The following is an 18,742-nucleotide window of genomic DNA, read 5'->3' as shown; positions in this document are numbered from 1 at the left end:
TTTGCGCTCTGCTGGGTGCCAGCAGGCACTGTGGCAGAAGTCCTGGAAGGCAGCGCTGGGCGCATGGTGGGTTTCTGCAGGTGTGCAGTTGCTCAGAAGCTCTCCTTTGCTGTGGCTCTTGCCTCTCTGCTGGTCTGGCTGTGCTCGTTGGTTCCAGTTCCTATGCTCTGTCATGTAAACCTATCTGATGCTTTGGTTTTTTTCTTTCTGAAAAGAGACTTTTCACAGTTTCCTATTCTGCCTTTCTTCTGTATGCCTCTCAACGGGACGAACAGCTGAAATTAAAAAGATAGTAGCAGGTAGGACCTGAAGGAGTGTGTTGGGATGCAGTGCGCTCGCGGAGGGCCTCGTGCGGGTGGCGTCGGCTGGGGAGCCCACCCAGCTGGGCCCAACACCCAGCGTTCTCAGAGACTCTCCTGCTGTGGCTGTGCTGTCCTCAGAGGACCACTGAATGGCTTCTGTGAGAGGACGGCCCGCCCGTTAGAGATGGGTGTGTCACGCATTCCACACGGGGCTCCACATGTGGGCAGCCACAGCCCTCTGCCTGGTCCATTGGTTTTGGTGGGCTCTGGCTAGGTGGTCCTACCCCTCCAGTGTCTGACTTGTGTCCCGTGGGACTTCCTGCAGCATCAAGGGCCTCTTTCCTCCTTGCCCTGTCCCTCTCAGCAGAGTCCAGGGCTGGTCCTGCAGGTCCTCCAGGCACGGGGGGGGGGGGGCTGCACTCTTGGAACCCCACCCCAGCAGCAGGAGGGTGTCAGCAGACGTGGGACCTCATGTGACCATCATGACTTGAGACAGCCAGGGTGACGTGAGACCTGTGGCTGAGGTAGCTGGTCTGTAACCCATGGGGACAGCTCCCTGAAGGGAGGTATGTGGGCGCCACTCTGTATTACATGGCCTTTCCCTCTGGGCAAGTGTCTGGGACCGGGCAGGGAGTAGGGGCTGCCCCTCGTCCTCAGCCTCGGCATCCTTGCCACTGGCCCACAGGAGATCAGGGCAAAGTTCAGGGCTGTGTCCGGGGAACCCTCAGTGCCCCTGGCAGGATGCTGCCCTGAACTGCCGCAGCCGGTCACCATGTCACTCTTGGGGAGGATGGCCTGCCGCCAGTCTGTGAGGCACACGGCCCTTGCTGGGCATTCTTCCATCTAATGTGAGCCATTCCCCTGGCAGCCCTAACCCGTCATCTTTCAGAGATTCTCAATTTTAGTACTTGTGAAAATTTCACAAGCCACAGGTGCCTGCTGCCCACAACTGACCCTGTGCTGAAGGGTTTGCAGAAAAAAGCCAGCTCCCTGCTGACCCCATGGGTGGTGGTTGCTGGTGATGCCTGGCTCTGCATACGAACAGGGCGCAGGTGCAAGTGGACGTTTGGAGCCTCCCTCCCCTCCCGTCTGTGCTATCCCATGGCTGGCCACTTCCCTCCGTGGGTATGTGCTCCCCTACATGCCAGGGCTGCTGGGTGTCCAGGACAGCTGTGTGCTGGCCACTGGCCTATGCCTCACTGGGTCTGGCCCCCATGCTCTTCTTAAAGGAGAACTGTGTTTATTCTCACCTTGGAGGAAACTTTCTTAAAGTACCAATATTCTTTTTTTTTTTTTTTTTAACATTTATTTTTTAGTTTTCGGTGGACACAACCTCTTTATTTTTTATTTGTATGTGGTGCTGAGGATCGAACCCAGCGCCCCACGCATGGCAGGCAAGCGTACTACCGCTTGAGCCACATCCCCAGCCCCACCAATATCCTTTTTAAAAAACTGGTTTGTCACTTTTATTTTCTTAAGTGACTGGCTTAGAACAACAGTGTGAACAATGGGGAAACCACCCACCCCAGATAACTGCTGATCTTCTGGCACATTCCCAGACTTATTTGGTTTTTCTCTGGGCGCATTTTTTTCAGCAAGTACCAGGCAGGGAGCTGGGCTCTGCAGTTGTCTGAACCACAGCAGTGGGGGGCTAACTGGTTGGATGGCCCTGGCCACCAGGGTGTGGCTGCGGGCGGGAGCTGGCACCCAGCTAGTGGTGGGCGGGTTTCTAGGCCTCCTTGGAACTCTCACTGGCGGAACCCTCACTGCACTCGTGCGGCTGAGGTGAAGGTGGCGTGGCCCTCCGCTGCAGCCCTGGGCCTTGAGGTGCGTCATGCTGGCAGCCCACCAGGTGTCTGGCAGCCCAGAGTCCTGAGTGTGTGCTGTGTGTGTCCCCACCAGAAGCCGGCAGGGCAGAGATGCTGGACCACGCTGTCCTGCTGCAGGTGATCAAAGAGCAGCAGGTGCAGCAGAAGCGCCTGCTGGACCAGCAGGAGAAGCTGCTGGCCGTGATCGAGGAGCAGCACAAGGAGATCCACCAGCAGAGGCAGGAGGATGAGGACAAGTCCAGGCCTGGTAGGCTGGCCCTGGCAGGGGGAGGGCATTAGGCATCTGGGGCTGGACCTGAGGCTTGCTGGCCTGACGTCTAGAGGGCGAGTTTAATTTTGATTTGTAATTCTTAACTTCTCGAAGTCTGTTCTTTTTAGTCCTTGCATTAGCAGCTTGTATTCGTTTCTGTGGCCCAAACTAACATCAGCTTTACTTGCAGAAGACATGCAGCCAGAGCCTGGAGTGGGTGTGCCCAAAGGTCAGGATAAGGAGGCCCGAGATGGGCCTGCTGGGAAGATGGAAAATGCCCCTCCACAGCCGTTGAAACCTGCACTTGGAGCTCCAGGGGATCGCCGAGCTCCACCCCGGGAACTGGGCCAGCACTCCCCAGAGAAACCCGAGGGGGCAGCAGGCAGAGACCCAGCTGGTCCTCCTGGTGGAGGATCTGACATAGAGCCGCCGGGAGCCCAGGCCAAGCCGAGAGAGGAACAGAAAGGTGCCGTGCCCGAGGTGGCCCAGGCTGTGAAAGAGCCTAAGGTGGCCCAAGACTTGGAACCAGCGCTCAAGCCACACCCTCCCGGGGCCCCTGGGAGCCCAGAAGAGCATCTTGCTGGGGAGGTCTTCAGGCAAAGCCAGGACACCTTTGGCGGAGGTTCCCAAGAAAGGAAAAAAACTGGACAGGAAGCAGCAGCCACTGGGGCCAACACACAGAAGGAGGCTGACCAGCCCATGGTAGGGGCAGTTGTAGAGGCTGGGGACCCTCATATGAAGTCCAGGCAGTTGAGCCGAGACCTGGGACCTGCCGTGGACCCACCTGGCAGGCCAGCAGGAGTGGACCCTCAGCCCCAAGCCATGCTAGGTCAGAAGGAACCCCAGCCCATCTCTGAGGGGGGCCAAGGTGGTCACGTGGAGGCAAAAAAGGAGCCCCCTGGTGGGGACCATGTACCTGCTCCTCAAAAGCAGCCAAGAGCCGGGGAAGATACTGCCAACCAGGAGCCCAGGCAGAGGCCAGACCCTGCGCCTAGCCCCAGGATAGTTGCTCCTGGGGCTGAGAGGCCAGACAACCCCAAACCCAACCGAGACCTGAAGCTGCAAGCTGGCTCTGACCTTCGGAGGAGGCGACGGGATCTTGCCCCTCATCCAGAGGGGGAGCCAGCCCCAAAGGATGGGATCATCATCAGCTTTAACCCCCTCCCTGATGTCCAGGTGAACGATCTTCGCAGTGCCCTGGATACCCAGCTCCGCCAGGCAGCAGGGGGCGCACTGCAGGTGGTTCACAGCCGGCAAATTAAACAGTTGTCTGGGGCTCTGGAGGAGGCCAGCTAGTGTCTAGCCGCGTCCCTGGTGAGTGTGAGGTCACACTTGTTTCTTCCCAGGTATTTGTCTGAGCCCCTTAGCAAGCGCTGTGAAAGCCTGAAGGACCGCCTTGTCTGCGGCTTTGTCCCCTCCCTGCATTCTCCCTGCTTTCTCAGGACCTCTAGGACTCTGCAGCTGTGGGCTCTGGCTGTCCTCAAGAGGAAGAGGGTCTCACCTGTGGCCTGCTGAGGCTCTGTGACTGGCACTGCTGTGCCTAGTCAAGCAGTGCTGGTCCCACTCGGCCTCCATGACACCTGCATTCTACCATGGTCTCTGTTCCTCCAGGGGCTCCTCCCTAAGCATCCTGAGGCCTCCCCACTGGCAGGCAAAGCCCTTGGTGTGAGAGACGTGCGGGGTGAGCCTTGGCCGGCTGTAGGGTGTAGCTGCTCTGAGCTTCCTGTCAATCATCCACACACTTCATGGCCTGTTCTTTGAAATTAGTTGAGATTTTTTAAAAAATAAAAACACCACTGATAACTGAAGAGTCAAGTTGGCATTGAGTCACCTGAAGGAAAACCCAGTCAGGATTTGATTGGACTCAGCCCAGGGACAGGGCTGCCTCAGCCAGCCTTCCTGCCGGGAAATTAGGCAGGGAGGTGTGGGTTTAGTTCTGTGCCTTTAACACCCCTGGCCTGGGGGGGAGGCACTTGAGGAATGCAGGGACAAGGAGCCTGGCTTGTCTTTGGGTCACGGAAGCACCATATTTGCACCTGTCCTTGGAAGCCTGGGGAGTAGGGCTGTGTGGTGCCACCCTGCACCTGCTGAAGTCCTTAGATTTTACTGTGATCTTTTAACTTATGTCATTGGGCAGCCTGATGGCTAGAAAATGAACAGGAGTGGAGTTTCTGCAGGCCAGGCTGGGACTCCTGCTGAACGCTGCTCAAGAGGGGTACGAATCCCAGGTCACCTTCCACCTTTCGTTCCTCACAACTCCAGATCAGCTGTGGCGTGGTGAAGCACCCTCTGGGTGACCCTGGGATCAAGCTCCACCACGGGTTAGGATTCTGGGATGCGAGTTTTCTCTTGCCTTGACTTTCCTGAACATCTTACCTTCACCCAGTTTGCTTTTCCTTGCTGGACTCTCCCCACCTCCCAACGCCCTCCTTAGAGTCAGGGCCACCTACCCCAATAGATGGATGTCATGACTGGGCACGTCACAGCTGCCACTGCCCTCACCTGCCCCCTCAACACTTTCCTCCTGGCTGTCCATCTGCCCCTTCCAATCAGCAGCCCTCCACAGGTAAGGACAGGAACTTCTTCCCCAAGAAATTGCAGACCTCTGGGTGGAGCTCTGAACAGGGCTCTGACTCCTTGGCACCAACCCTGTCTGGGTCACATGACTACTGGGAGCAGCCAGTAGTTCTGGCCAGAACTCAGACTGGGTCATCAGTGAGCCACCCACCAAGTCAATTGCTGCCCTTGCCAGACAAGGGCCAGGTCCACCCCAGTGCAGACCACAGGGCAGTGGTGCCTACCTGAGGCTCCCTCCTAGAGCAGGGACAGTGCTGCCTAGTCAGTGCACAGCACCCTGAGCCAGGGCGGGAACCCAGAAGCATTGGCTTTACAGAACTCCAGCTCTCCCTTGGGAACCAAGACTTCTGCCGGGGCATAACGTGAGCCTGCCACAAGAGCACCGAGGTGGTCCTCAAAGAGGGGCTTGGGTTACGAGTCACCCCCATGGCAGGAACACAGCTCTTGGGAGCTCAGGTGGTGCCTAGGTGTGCATGCTCCTACCTTGCCACCTGCCAGGAGGTGCAGCAAGAGGGCCCTCATAAGACACCATTGACACTGGACTTCCAGCCCCCAGAATGAGAAAGGGTTTTTATAAACCGCTCAGTCTCTGGTATTCTTTTATGGCAGCCACACAGAGCACACCTGAAACAGTACAAGCCTAGACAGGTCATGTGTGCAGCAGCAGACACCATTCCATCTGAGAAAGGAACACTTGAGAAGTTAGTGTTTCTGAGATGTGTGTTGCCCTGTCCCAACACCCCAGCAGCAGCGGAGAGTCATGCCAGCACAATGTCCCTCTCTCTGGACAAGACCCAGCCTCTCCAGAGCCTTGGCACAGTGGCCACTACACCCTCTAGGAAGCCACATCTTGAAGTGGGAGTTTCAGCACTTACAGCTTTGAAATAGGGTTTAGATGCAAGGCAGAGGCACAGACTTGAGTTCACAGGAGGCAGTGCCAAAGGGCCCCATCCTAGCTCTGCTCTGCCGCAGGGCCCTGAGGGGGGTGCAAGCTGTGACAAGGATGGCGTGCCCTCTCTGTCCAGCAAGTGAACAGGATGGTCCCCCACAGTGCCCAGCAGGTGGTGCTCAGGCCTGTAGCTTCCCTGTGGCCTCAGGACCTTTTAGAAAGGTCCCCATGAGATGGGATGGGGAACTCATGAAGGGTTGGAAAAGGCTTGTGCTCAAGAGCACCTTGGGCTCAGGTACTCGGCAGCTGCAGTCAGAACAGCCTCCTTCCTAAGTCCAATCATCTGCAGAGTGGGTCCCCTTGTGCCACTGGACTATTATCCCTGGTGTGTCCTGGGCACTGGCTATCAGGTTCAGGGGCTTCCTCACTACTCAGGTTAAATGCATCTGGGGAGAAGGTTCTTAAGTGGGGACCTGGTGGCAGTGTTCCATGGCCCAGACCTGCCAGCTTCTTGGGGGAGGCCAGGCCCACAGGCCACTCTGTACAATAAAGCTGAAGCTGCAGGATTTAATAGTTTTTGTTGCTGGCTTGACTACATCTTAACCTAACCCAGATCTTTACATATAATAAGTCCCTGCCCACCCAAGGTTCAACCTGTTGAGAAGAAACACGCTCCAACACCCAAGAACTTCGTTGCTCCCACCCCTTCTAGCCCCAAGAGTGTTCGCTGTGTGCCATCCAGTGGTGGTGGACGGAGGTCAGAGTGTAGGGTCCTTCCTAGGAACTTCCCTTCAAGGTTCTCTTGGCCTGAAAGATAAAAGCGTTTTGTCTGAGTGGCTTTTTTACAAACTAGATATGGCTCAAAATTAACAAACCCACCACAATAAATGCCATATTTTACCAAATACCTTATGGGTGCTGGGGGAGCTGGCTGGAGCTCACCCCAGGGCTGGGTGTCCAGTTCAGCTGTTCACAGTGACCCTGATGGCCAGCACAGACCTCACTTGCCTACCCCTGGACCCCACCAGGCCCACACACATCTGGTCCCATACACACACACACACACTCGGGCAATAGCAGTGGGAGACTATTCTCACTAGGTTCAGACAGGGTGAAGTCACTTGTCCAGGTCACAGGGCTCCAAGGATGCAGCAGGAATTTGAGCCCAATGACCTTTCCACCTCCTCATGTAGAACCCTGTAAAAGTGCCTTGGATCACGGGGAGGAGAGGCCCGAACCAGCTTATCGGCAGGTTTCGTCACTGTGAGAAACAACTGGGGGCCCCAGCCCAAGTGAGTGAGGGCACATGCAAGGACTGCTGTGGGGAGGCCTTTACCTGACCTTGGCAAAAGAGTGTGTGGGGGGGGGGGGGTCACAGATGGCCAGACAACCTAAGGGTTAGCTCTTGACCAGCCACAGAGACCTACAAACAGCAGGAGCACGCCACTCTTCATCTAACACAGAGCTGCCACAAGCTGCCTTTCCCCTCTGAAGGGCAGTGAGGCCGGGAAGCTGCCGAAAGGAACAAAGGGCAACTGCTGGTGAGTGACTGGCCTCTGGATGGGCAGCTAGTCAAGGGGCCACATGGTGGGGCTAAGCCATAAGAACTAAAAGAAGAGAGAGTTCCCTAAGCCTTCCAAAAAGGAGAACACGAACCAGATTCCTCGTCCACTGCCATTCTGCCTAGGGCAGTCCTGAAACATCAAGAAGTTGCTTGAGATTCACTGAATCCTGTGAGTCTTAGCCAGCTATGGTTTTTTTTGGCCCAATTCCCTGCATTAATAGCTTCCAGTAAACAAGGAATCACTGGCATCATGACTCACCTCAGACCCCAGACTGAATTAGGGGTACCTAAGGTATATGCAACCCCAGAATAATGATGGCACAAGACCCTTGTGGTTAAAGCCCTATTGGGCCCGGTGTAGTAGTACCTGTAATCCCAGTTGCTAAGGAGGCTGAGGCAGGAGGATTGTGAGTCTAAAGCCAGCCTCAGCAACTTAGCAAGGTCCTGTCTCTAAAATAAAAAATGCAAAAAAGGGATGGGGGCGTGGCGCAGGGATTAAGTGCCCTGGGTTCAATCCCCAGTACAAAAAAATAAAAATAAATAAACAACAAAAGCCCCATTGGCAGGTGACAGCTTCCCAGTCCTGTTCTGGAACATTCACCATGGCCCAGGCCTCCAGCCTCCACGAACCCCACTTTCACCAGGGCCTGGGTCTTTCCCCTTAAAGTATGTGGCTATTTGTACAGGACTTTTATTGCATAAAGACCCATGGCACGGACCAGAAGATGCTGAAGCCCAGAAACAGGAAGGACGCAGGTGCAGGGGTCAGAGACAGACGAAATCTCGGACCAAGAACCGACCAGGACTCCTTGTGGAATGGTCAGCGATGAAGGGGGCGCGGGGCAGCGGCCACTAGCGCGTGCTGCAAACAGGCAGGACGGCCCTGGGTGACATGCCAACGTGAGTTGGCGCGAGCGCCTTCCATCGGTCACCGCCGGTCCTCCCCGCGGCCTGAGGGAGAGAGCCCGACCCTGGGGCGGGTTGGGGCTGGGGTCGCGCCCACCTACCGCGGCGGCGAAGCAGCTCCGCAGGGCCTCGAACTCCCGCGCGCAGACGTCCTTGCTCAGGCGGCCGCCGGGGGCCGTGGAGGCCTGCACGCACCTGCCGTACGCCGCAGCCTGCAAGGGGAGGGCGCCGTCGGGGGCCTGACCGCGGCCATCGCCCCCCCGCCACGGCCCGTGCGGCCCTTCTGGCCCCACAGGCACGGCCCCGCCCTCGGCTCCTTACCTCGGCCCCGCAGGCCGCCAAGCGCTCCGGGAAGGCGCGGAGGCGGCTCCGCACGCGCCCCCACACCGCTCCGTTTGCCGACATGAGCGGGTCTTCCGGGCACCTGAGGGCGCCGCCATCTTAAGCCCGCCCTCTTCCGGCGTCCAGCTGTAAATCGGTCGGCGCTTCCGGGCTTAGCTTGCCCACTTTTCCAGGTTGGAGGCCTAGAGCCCCTGCAGTTGGCTCTGGTCCTTGTCTGTCTGTGGTCTGGGACTGCGGGTTGGTTCAGACTCAAATTGCTCACGAAGCCGACCTTAGGGCCCGCCTCCCGCGAGCGATTGGCTAGCGGGGCCAGAGCCGCGCGGTGATTGGAGGACCCGGGCCTGGCGGAAGCGGGGCAGGCCGGGAGGTGACTTGGACCATGGCTGCCGCGCCGCCGCTGCGGGACCGCCTGAGCTTCCTGCACCGGGTGAGTGAGGCCGGCTCTCCCCGCCGACTCCGGGCGCCTGGGGACCTTCCTGGGACGACGGGAAAGGACTGTTGAGCAGCAGGAGAGAAGGGCCGAGCTCTCCCTGATCGCGGAGGATGAGGGGGGGGCGGGCGGGCGGGCGACCTCCCGCACCCGGAGGCCGCGGCGCTCCGGACGGCACCTTGCCTAGGGAGCCTCAGGTCCTGGAGATGTCGCGTGCGGGAGATGCAGACATCTCCAGGCGACGGAGGGGAAGCTAGAGGCTTGGGTAGTGGGTGCTCAGGAGCCTGTGACCAGCCATTGTCCGGAACGCTGCGTCGTCCTTTGACAGCCCTGAGCCCTAGAGCACCGGGTAGTCCGGGGACGCGCGCCTTGGGCTGCCAGAAGGGTCCGGTCTCCCGCGCAGAGCCTCGGACGGGACGCTTCTGTGCGAGCTCTCCTGTGTTCTCCTGTCGTCCTGCAGACCCCTCCCTCCAGGTCCCCTGCAGGGCGTGGTGGGCAAATAGCATGGTGTGGCCGTGTGTGTGTGTACACAAGCGCTCGCGCTCACGGCCTGTTGTAACACACGCTGCAAGATTTTACGTATAGTCCTGACACATGGCTGCCATTCAGGTCACTGGCACCAGACATGATTCCAGTGCTTATTATTTAAAATAACCCCCAACATATAAGTAAGTAAGTAAATAAATAAGTAAATAAAATAGCCCCCAACTTTTCCATTCCGGGCAGATACTGGATAACATGACAACATGTTAGTTTTCAACAGCATACTGGTATGATTACTGGTATGTCTGTTGATGTGTAAGCATAAAATCTAAAACTTCAGTTAGTTGTTCTCAGGAATCTGGAGAGTGAATGATTCTGATTCTTTGAACCTGTGCTCAGGAGAACTAGCAGCATTCACATTCTCTACGTAGAATGTTCTGGGCATTTTGCTCTTACTAGTCAATAAGCAGGAGTATTATTTAAAACCACCTCACATGTCAGTGAGAAGGTTGGGAGCTGGGCCTCATCTTGACCCAAGAAGAGAACCATCATTCCTTTCTCTCCTCCCTGTGGCCTGGGGTCGGTTCTGGTCCCTCTTAGCTAGGTGAGGCCTATTTCTAACACCTCTGGTGACTGTGGGCCTACATGTGTAAGATGGCAATGTGTCACAGCTCTTGTTCCCTTTCAGCTCCCAATTCTCCTGAAGGGCACCTCGGATGATGATGTCCCGTGTCCAGGCTACCTGTTTGAAGAGATTGCTAGTATCCTTCCTCCATGTTCCTGGTGAGGGGGAGAGTGGATGGCAGGGGCCCTTTGTGGCTTTGAGGTTACTAGGGTTTCTGCTCTCCTGTGGGCATCCACACCTCCTTCATCATAGGATCCAGGGATGGCAGGTCCAAGAACTGCGATACAGGAGACCCTGGAAGCCCAGCACTCCTGAAACCAGGGCCTACAGTCAGTGCCGCTAGGAAGCACGCCCTGAGAAGGCCATTGGTAACAGGAGGTTGGGTTTCTCTCCTCAGCCAATGCATCCTGATGCAACGTGTGTTACAACAGGCCGTGAGCGCGAGCGCTTGTACACACACACAAACACACAGGTTCCTTCCCTAACCTGACCGCATTCCAGAAATCTCCCATGAGTCCCTGGGCAGCAGCCAGTGTCTACTGGAATACCTCCTGAACCGCCTGGACAGCAGCTCTGGCCACGTCAAGCTCAAGGTGAGTCCTTGAGTGGCAGCAGTCAGGCCCCAGTTCCCACTGTGGGTGGCAAGGCTGGAGGGGAAGACATGTAGCCAGGGTGTCGGGTAGCTGGGCTCTGCCCTGAGCATCCCATGCCAGAACCCTCAGCACTCTGTACCTGCGGACTCCCCAGGTGCTGAAGATCTTGCTCTACCTGTGCAGCCACGGTTCCTCCTCCTTCCTGCTGATCCTCAAACGCAACTCTGCCCTCATCCAGGAAGCCACAGGTACGTGGAGCCAGCACAGACTTGCTGGGGAAAGCCAGGGTGGGATGGCAGGGAGAAGGATTGTCAATTGATTGACTATTAAGGGGTGAAAAGGAGAATTTGTTTGCATTGGAGGTATTGGAGGTGCGGGCTAAGGGTTCTCCACGGGCAGCTGTAAGCCCTCATGGGATGAGGTTGAGTAGATGAGGGGTGCTCTCATGCTCTGAGGCAGGAGAGCTTGAGGGTGACTGAGTCTGGTTTTCTAGGACCTCTGCTTTTTAGCAGAGGGAGCCTGGCACAGCCCAAGGCTGGGCGTGAGTGGGGCTGAACCAAGCAGGGCCTTTCAGGCCGTGATACAGACCTGGGTTGCACATCCAGTCCCTGCAAGGCCTCTTGTGTTGCGTCTGGCTGGAGGAGACTAGGCCTAAGGCAGCAGTGAGGGGTGAAGCAGTGACTTGGCAGGAGGGGAGGCATGGGTACCTGGGGAGACAGCAGCTACCACGGTGGTAGATAAGGGGCCACCGCTGTCGGGTAGGTGAGGAGGGTGCTGGGGATCTGCTTGGGTGTGGCCTGCGTAGGTCCTGAGGAGGGACTCCTTGCTGGCCATGCCGGTAGGGATGGGGCATCCGTAGCCCACAGCTTGGGAGGAATGGGCCTTAAGAGCCATACTCTACAGGTGGTCAGCAGTGCCCAGGCTCAGCCACCCCTTGTTGCCTTTCTCTGCCTTCTAGTTTTTGCAGGGCCCCCGGATCCTCTCCACGGGAACAGTTTGTACCAGAAGGTGCGGGCAGCTGCCCAGGTGAGCCCAGGATCGGGGTCACTCTGAACTTGTACCAGAGTACCCACAGGGTGTTTGCCGTTCTCCTGCCACATGGGACCCCAGGCTCTGCTCCTTGCTGCCAGCCTCCAGCCCCTGTGTCTAGCTGGGCAGCTCAGGGGAAGCATCTGAGATGGAGCAGAGCTGACAGGAATGGGGGGCCAGAGCAGCAGGCCCATGTGGACGCTGAGCGCCCTGCCTCCTCCTCCAGGACCTGGGCAGCACCTTGTTCTCTGACGCCATGTTGCCGCTGCCTCCCTCCCAGCCTCCCCGGGGCCTGGCTCCAGCAGGTACTAGACATGGAGATCACGTTCAGCCTGTCACTGGGTTTCTTCCTCTGGAGTATTCTGAGCTTGGTTGCTTGTGTGGTGGGGCTAAGGGTGGGGTTAGCTGGTCACTGACTCAAGAATCCTCCCATAGGCATGGGCTCCCAGTCCAGGCCTCAGGGCACCCTCCAGGGTTTTGGCTACAGCAAAGAGCAAGCCCAGGCAGGTAAGAGGGTGAGGCTCTGGGGCCCCTAGCATATTGGGGGAGCAGGGAATAGGAGGACAGTGGGAGCAGGCCCCTGGGCCTCCCCTGCTAACCCCAGCCCCACCTTTGTGGACCCTTTCCTGGCGTGGTCCCCATTGGCATCTTTCTGCCCAGCCACGAGGAGAGCAGCAGGGCCGGGGCCCCACTGGCTTTGTGGGCAGGGGAGAGAAGTCAGGCTGGGAGGGCAGGGTCTAGCCAGCAACAGCAGCAGGGGCTCAGTCCCCTGATGGGACTGAGGGCTGAGGCAGCGGCCAGCAAGGTGGAAACAGCTGTCCCCTGTGCGAGGGGTGCGCGGAGCAGTGTCTGCAGACACCTGCGGGCCGGGATCTGTGAAGCCTGTGCTGCTGTCGGGCATCTCAGCTGGCCCCTGACGCTGGCATCTGCTGGGGTCCAGTTGTTTGGTGCTGGACTCTAAAAGACCATCCTGGTTGCAGCTCTGGGGGTTCCTGCTGATGCTTCATTTGGCTATGGCCTACACAGAGGCAGAGGAGAGGGTCTCCCTGCTGGCCCTGGGGGCAGGGCGGGGCTGGCTGGAGCACCGAGCTGGGAGGAAAGGGCCTTGAAAGCCAGGTTCTGTGGGCTTTTCTGCTTTAGCCCAGGAAAGAAAAGGGCAGCCCCTCCTGGCATCAGTCCTAGCACCCCTCAAGCAAAGGACCCCAAACATTTTTGCTTCTTGGGACAAGCCCGTTGGATGCCCTTGCCCCAAGCTCCTGTAAGCTGAGGGTGTCCAGGACCATGGTCCTGGGAACTACTGAAATGGAATATGCTGGAAGCTTCCAGGGAGCTGGGGTCCCACTAGGAACCTCTGCTCCTACCTGCAGCATGTATCCTGTCTTCTTCAGCCCTGAGCAGGGAGCAGCCCTGGCCCCTCCGTGCTGGAGAATGTGGGGACCAGGGGGCAGACTGGGGCTCATATGGCTCCCTTCTGTGGGCCTAGGCTCTGCCAGCGAGGCCCTCTTTTCCACCATCCAGAAGGCTGCAGAGGTGGTGGCTAATGCCGTGCGCCCTGGAGCCCAGAAACCCCCACCCTGGGGAGACACCTACCAGCCTGCCGTGACTCCTGCAGTCAGCCATGGCCTGCCCACCCCTGGGAACCAGCTCCCTGGAGCCCTCCCAGGTGTCCGAGGTACTGAGGCAAGGACTCCTGCTCTCGGGTCAGGCTGCTCCTCCTGTGTGCTGGGGCCTGGGGCTTTGGGGACGTGGAGGCAGGTGGCAGTGCTTCCTCACTTGGGGGAAGGGACAGATAGGAAGCAGAGCTGCCCCCCCACCACCTGGAACAAAGCCTCTGAGGGTCACAACTGCCATCTTTTCTTGCAGCCACCAGACACCAGCCTGGGCAGGCCGGAGGGGGCTGGGATGAGCTGGACAGCAGCCCCAGCTCCCAGAACTCCTCCCAGAACAGTGACCTGAGCAGGGCCTCAGACTTGGGCAGTAGGTCTGGTAGTGACAGCCAGTCAGGGGCCAGCCGGGAGCCAGGCGACCTGGCAGAAAGGTGAGCAGGATCAGCTAGGGGAGGGGACATGTGGCCTCCACTCCCACAGGGGTCTTCCCCAGGGCTCCTGCTGTCCAGGCCTCACCCCAGCTTAGGGAGGGGGAAGGGCCGTCCCCCTCCACCAGAGCTGGAACTGCCTGAGTACTTTCCCTCCCCAGGGCGGAGGCTGTGGCCGCCAGTGACTGCCAGCAAGAGCTAAGCCTGGTGAGGACCTTGGTGCAAGGGCCACGCACCTTCCTGAGCCGGGAGGAGGCCCAGCACTTCCTCAAAGAGTGAGTTGACGCCCGCCCCACCCCCCACCAGCCAGGCCTGCGTGGGGACACCCAGCATCCCCTCCTGCCCACAGGTGCGGGCTGCTCAACTGTGAGGCCGTGCTGGAGCTGCTCCTCCACCGCCTGGACGGGGCTGGCGAGCACCAGCAGATGGTGAGAGGGGCTCTGGGGCCACGTGGGGCGGGGGCACGGGGAGCCAGGGGGCGGTGTGCACAGGGCTCAGCCTTGGGGTTGGGTGTGCTGTTGGGTGCTGACCCTGCCTCCCGCCTCCCAGAGGGCCCTGAGTGCCATCGCCTCCCTCGGCTGTGCTGACCTCCTTCCCCTGGAGCACGTCCTCCTCCTCTCCCAGTCAAGGTTGCAGCAACTCAGCAGGGGAAGCTCTGGACCTGTGACCAGCAAGGCCACCAAGGTGGGCAGCAACTGGGGCCACTGGCAGTGTCCCTCTCCTGGACACATGCCCCACAAGGCCCTTCTTGGTGGGCAGTGCTGGCAGAGGAAATGGAACAGGGTCCTTGCTGTCCCCTGCGCCCTGTGCTGGCTGCACCATGTTTGGGGCACGGTCACATCCCAGAACCCCAGCCCTCAGCCTCAGCGCCTGGCTCGCTCTTCCTCCTCCCTCCCTCCCTCCTCGCAGCCTCACGGCCAGGGGAGCCTCCTCCGACTCCAGTCCTGGTCTGCGTCCACTTCCCCAGTGTTCTGAGTGCTGCTGGCCCCTCCCAGCCAGGCCTGGCCCCTCCATCGTCCTGGTCCCCATTTTTTCCCATTCTGTGGCTGCTGGGAGTACAGCTGCTCGTCACCCAGCCTCATCTCCGTCTGCCACTGCGGCCCGCTGATGGGCTCCAGTCACAGTGCTGAGTGAGCCTGGGCTGCACATTGCTGTGGGTGCATTTCATGTCCACCTGTTGGGGTGACCAGACATGCTGAAGAACTGGCTCTTCAGTTTCCCTAATGGTTCCCAGGAAGTTCTGAGGACAGGAATGTCTACCTGCATGGCAGTGACATAGGGAGGGCAGCGATGACAACAGGCTCCTGCCCAAGCTGGCCCTGCCTTCTAGGCAGTGTGCTAAGAAGGGCATGTGAGGAGGGACCAGCTGTCCCCCAGGACTCCTGGAGCTATGCAGGAACCTCCCACTTCCTCTCTTCCTCCAGATCCTGAGGCACCTGGAGGCCTCCTGTGGACAGCAGCCCCCTGCTCCCAGGTCCTGCACTGAGCCTGGCCCCGCAGCGACCCTTGCAGGCCCATCGGACTTGCTGACTGGCCTCTCGCCTCCCCCTGGGGGCCAGGCCTTCCTCCAGCCGCTGAGCTCCACCCCAGCCTTGCCTAGGAGCCCTGTGCCCTCCCCACCCCTGGACTCCTGTCCCCTCCCAATCCCTGGAGACACCAATGAGGCTGAAACTTCTCTGGCAGTGTCTAGAGAGCGGGGCCCAGACACCCCCAAAAGAGGCCCTAGTCGCTGTCGTGGCTCCTTGTTTGCTGGCATGGAGCTGGTGGCCTGCCCCCACCTGGGTGGCACCAGGGCTTCTATAGAGGCGCCCCACCCAGCCCAGCCTCCCCAGGCACAGGCCCAGAAGGCAATGGTTGCCGAGCCTGTGGGCTCCGAGCCCTCAGCTTTCCCGTTCTTAAATGTGTGACCAGGTGGACCTGGCATCTGGTTTCCTTGTTCTCAGCTGGTGGCTCCCAGGACCCTGTGGCCTCCTGCCCGTCAAGGCATGGTTCTCCTAGGGGTCTGCTGGCAGTTTCCTTGCACCTTTCTGGCCTCTCACCCTCACCCACTGGGGCCTTGGTGTGGACAGCCACTAATGGAGCCTGTGCGGCACCTCTACATGCCCCAGACCGGCCAGGACAGGGCGCACGTGCTGAAGAGCAGGTTTATCTGGTGCCCCCACCAGTCATCTGTGACGCCTGCCCTCCAGGCCAGTTCCCCAGCCATGCCCCTGCAGGATAGGACCCACACATGCCTTCTCAAGGGTCTGGGTGGCTGGGGGCCACCTGTCGTCTTGGGGTTTTGGCCAGTGCATCTGCAAACTAATGCTTCCTGAAGGCTACTGGCCAGTCTCCAGGCAACCTGACCAGAGAAGAGTACCCCAGGGCTGTCTCAGTCTTGTCCATCTGCCTCCTTGACTGGATGCTGGCTACTTGGGCTTGAATTCCTGTAGTGGCAGACAGGGTTTCAGGTGCTGGCCTTGGGGTCCAGGAGCAGCCGTGCCTTCAGAGTCGAGGGTTGGACTTGGGAGCAACAGCTTGGTTCTTACTTTGTTTTGGTCCCGACCTCAGATCCTTCTCAGAAAGGCCACAGTGGCCAGAGCCCACTGCCTTGTGGGGTTGGGTGCTGGTGAGGCTGGTGTGGTGCCCATGGGTGCAGCAGGCCTGGTTCCTGGGTGCCCTGCCCCGGCCTCATGCTGCTCCCCTTGGCCCCAGCTGCCTCCTGCAGACTGCATGGGAGAGATGGAGTGCTCCTGCCCACCCATCCCACGAGAGCTGCCAGAGTGCTGGGGTCTACACTCTGAATAAAAACACTACTGTTATATGCAGTTGAGCCACTTTTTCCCCCTTTCTTCTGCATGTGTACATTTTAATGAAGACACCATTAGTAAGAACACACTTTGAGGATTTCTTTTTTTTGGGGGGCTTATTAGGGATCAAACTCAGGGGTACTCAACCACTGAACCACATCCTCAGCCCTTATTTATATTTTCTTTAAAGACGGTCTCCCTGAGTTAAGCTTAAGTTGCTGAGGCTGGCTTTGAACTCGCCATCCTCCTGCCTCAGCCTTCTGAGCTATTGGGATTACAGGTGTGCATTGTCCCGTCCCGCTCGCTCTGAGGATTTCTTAACGTAGGGCGGCTGTTATTAACTGTTTGGCACAACTGCCAAGTGGCCCCATCCTTGCCACTAACCTTACTGTGTCCATTCACACCTCGATCCTGGTGGTGGTCACATCACTCTGCCTGCGATGAGAGATGTCAAGCAGAGGAGATGAGCACCAGCATCGATGAAGGGATCCCTGCTTCTGAACCAGAGACCTGCAGGCTTCAGGTGACCCCGTCAAGTCTCAGCTGGGATGGAACCCAGGGACTCACCTGCCAAGCAAGTGCTCTACCACAGAGCTGTGCCCCAGGTCCTTCTGCTGGATTTTTTAAGATATAGTGACAAACAGTGAAAATCAAAGGAATTAGAATAACTGAGGTGATCTTGAATAAGAACACACCAGTAACTGATCTCAGCACAGCTGAGGCTGGTGTTGGCCACAAGGTAGATGCTGATCAATGGACCAGCACATGTAGACCATCCCTCTTCTGCAAAAGTGACTGGCCCTGAAGAAGGGGCAGCCTTTAAGACAGTGCTAAACAGCAGACATCTGCATGTGGAAAAAGGAATAAAAAACAAATCTTGGCCCATACCTCACACCTTACCTGTAGTTTAAACGGAACCATAGGTCTCAACATGAAGCAAAACTGTCAAGCTTCCAGAAGAAAACAGAAGTTTCTGTGGTTTGGTTAAGCAATAGTGTTATGAGATAGAAAAAGGACTTTATTATTAAAGTTAAAAAAAAATAAAAAAAACTTGGGGCTGGGGTTGTGGCTCAGTAGTAGAGCGCTCAGTGTGTGCAAGGCCCTGGGTTCGATCTCAGCACCACATAAAAATAAAATAAAGGCATTGTGTACATAAAAGAAATGAATATTAAAAAAAAGAATGATTAAAAAAAAAAACTCTTTAGCCAGGTGTTGTGGTACACACCTGTAATCCTAGCTACTTGGGAGGTTGAGGCACGAGGAGCCCAGGCAATTTAGCAAGGCCCCCAGCAACTTAAACCCTATTTCAAAATAAAAGGGCAGGGGTTGTGGGTCAGTGGCAGAGCACTTGCTTTGCATACATGAGGGTTCAATTTCTACTACCTACCAAAAAACTACAAAAACAAAACTTCTTTTGACAGTTAAGGGAATGAACAGAGACAGAGAAGATATTTTCAGGTCACCTGTCTCCTATGAAGGACTGATATAAAGACCTTGTAAGGAACACTCAAAACTGAGAAAAAGGACCCACGTTACAAAGTGAACACAATATGTGAACAGATATGTCCCCAAAGGATCCGTGTGAACACAAGGCGCACGTGTCAGGAGTGGATTCTCAACGCCCCTGATCATCAGGAAGGGTCCTGAAGGCTGTGTGGGCTCCGACGACCTGCCTGTCACTGGGACTGTAGAGGAGGGACCCTGGCAGCAAGGGGCCCAGAGGGCTGCAGGAGTGTGGAGCTGCAAGCTTGTGGAACATTCTGGTAGCTTACAAGCACCCAGTACACGACCCACAAGCCCCTCCCAGCACTCACCCAAACAGAAGCCACCTCCACTCAGTCTAAGCTAGTCTAGAGCCACTGCTTCAGTGGCAGTGCTGGGGTTGAGGCTGGGTCCTAAGGTTGAAGAACAAGGTGACAGCTGGGCTTGCACCAGGGGGAGAACCAGGCCCAAGGCTACACCATGACCTTGAAGCTGCACGACCATAGGGCCTGAGGGCGGGGAGGGTTTGGCAGTGAGGAGGTCCAGTTCTAAGTCAGCTTTTCATCACGGGGACAAATACCCAAGAATAACAACTTCTGTTGTAGCTCAGTTTCAGA

General features: G+C 57.6%; 3 protein-coding genes across 4 annotated transcripts in view; 2 read left to right on the top strand and 1 right to left on the bottom strand.

The window, feature by feature from the left end:
* Slc38a10 (solute carrier family 38 member 10) overlaps positions 1–4,189 on the top strand; it is a 40,844-nt gene extending 36,655 nt beyond the window's left edge. The window contains exons 15-16 of one of the 2 annotated variants that reach the window (XM_027955553.2): positions 2,205–2,378; positions 2,575–4,189. In XM_027955553.2, coding sequence (XP_027811354.2) covers positions 2,205–2,378; positions 2,575–3,677 — 1,277 coding nt within the window. In that variant the 3' untranslated portion in view covers positions 3,678–4,189. Of the gene's footprint in view, positions 1–2,204; positions 2,379–2,571 lie in introns of both variants that reach the window. The other variant, XM_027955552.2, reaches the window with a different exon arrangement.
* A 2,211-nt stretch (positions 4,190–6,400) lies between these two features.
* Positions 6,401–8,794, bottom strand: Ndufaf8 (NADH:ubiquinone oxidoreductase complex assembly factor 8). The gene is made up of 3 exons (XM_027955559.2): positions 8,639–8,794; positions 8,419–8,529; positions 6,401–6,654 (listed from the first exon to the last, which is right to left on the bottom strand). The coding sequence occupies exons 1-3, from the start codon at positions 8,720–8,722 to the stop codon at positions 6,625–6,627; spliced, it is 225 nt and encodes a 74-aa protein (XP_027811360.1). The 5' UTR covers positions 8,723–8,794; the 3' UTR covers positions 6,401–6,624.
* A 192-nt stretch (positions 8,795–8,986) lies between these two features.
* Positions 8,987–16,727, top strand: Tepsin (TEPSIN adaptor related protein complex 4 accessory protein). The gene is made up of 13 exons (XM_027955555.2): positions 8,987–9,086; positions 10,261–10,333; positions 10,699–10,790; positions 10,945–11,038; positions 11,749–11,816; positions 12,046–12,124; positions 12,255–12,326; positions 13,303–13,491; positions 13,683–13,857; positions 14,016–14,129; positions 14,204–14,282; positions 14,404–14,538; positions 15,279–16,727. The coding sequence occupies exons 1-13, from the start codon at positions 9,039–9,041 to the stop codon at positions 15,759–15,761; spliced, it is 1,701 nt and encodes a 566-aa protein (XP_027811356.2). The 5' UTR covers positions 8,987–9,038; the 3' UTR covers positions 15,762–16,727.
* Positions 16,728–18,742: the final 2,015 nt, after the last annotated feature.

This window comes from Marmota flaviventris, chromosome 17 (assembly GCF_047511675.1).
Source record: "Marmota flaviventris isolate mMarFla1 chromosome 17, mMarFla1.hap1, whole genome shotgun sequence".
Classification (NCBI taxonomy): domain Eukaryota; kingdom Metazoa; phylum Chordata; class Mammalia; order Rodentia; family Sciuridae; genus Marmota; species Marmota flaviventris.
Note: the sequence above shows the minus strand (reverse complement) of the source record. Positions and strands in the feature narration are given on the sequence as shown.

What these genes read in the sequence shown, in the direction of transcription:
- Ndufaf8 (XM_027955559.2), bottom strand. Translation starts at nt 8,722, where the DNA reads ATGTCGGCAAACGGAGCGGTGTGGGGGCGCGTGCGGAGCCGCCTCCGC. An exon ending in TGGCGGCCTGCGGGGCCGAG is followed by an intron (nt 8,530 to 8,638) that starts GTAAGGAGCCGA and finishes CTCCCCTTGCAG; the next exon opens with GCTGCGGCGTACGGCAGGTG. An exon ending in GGAGCTGCTTCGCCGCCGCG is followed by an intron (nt 6,655 to 8,418) that starts GTAGGTGGGCGC and finishes TTTATCTTTCAG; the next exon opens with GCCAAGAGAACCTTGAAGGG.
- Tepsin (XM_027955555.2), top strand. Translation starts at nt 9,039, where the DNA reads ATGGCTGCCGCGCCGCCGCTGCGGGACCGCCTGAGCTTCCTGCACCGG. An exon ending in AGGTGCGGGCAGCTGCCCAG is followed by an intron (nt 11,817 to 12,045) that starts GTGAGCCCAGGA and finishes CTCCTCCTCCAG; the next exon opens with GACCTGGGCAGCACCTTGTT. An exon ending in CAAAGAGCAAGCCCAGGCAG is followed by an intron (nt 12,327 to 13,302) that starts GTAAGAGGGTGA and finishes CTGTGGGCCTAG; the next exon opens with GCTCTGCCAGCGAGGCCCTC.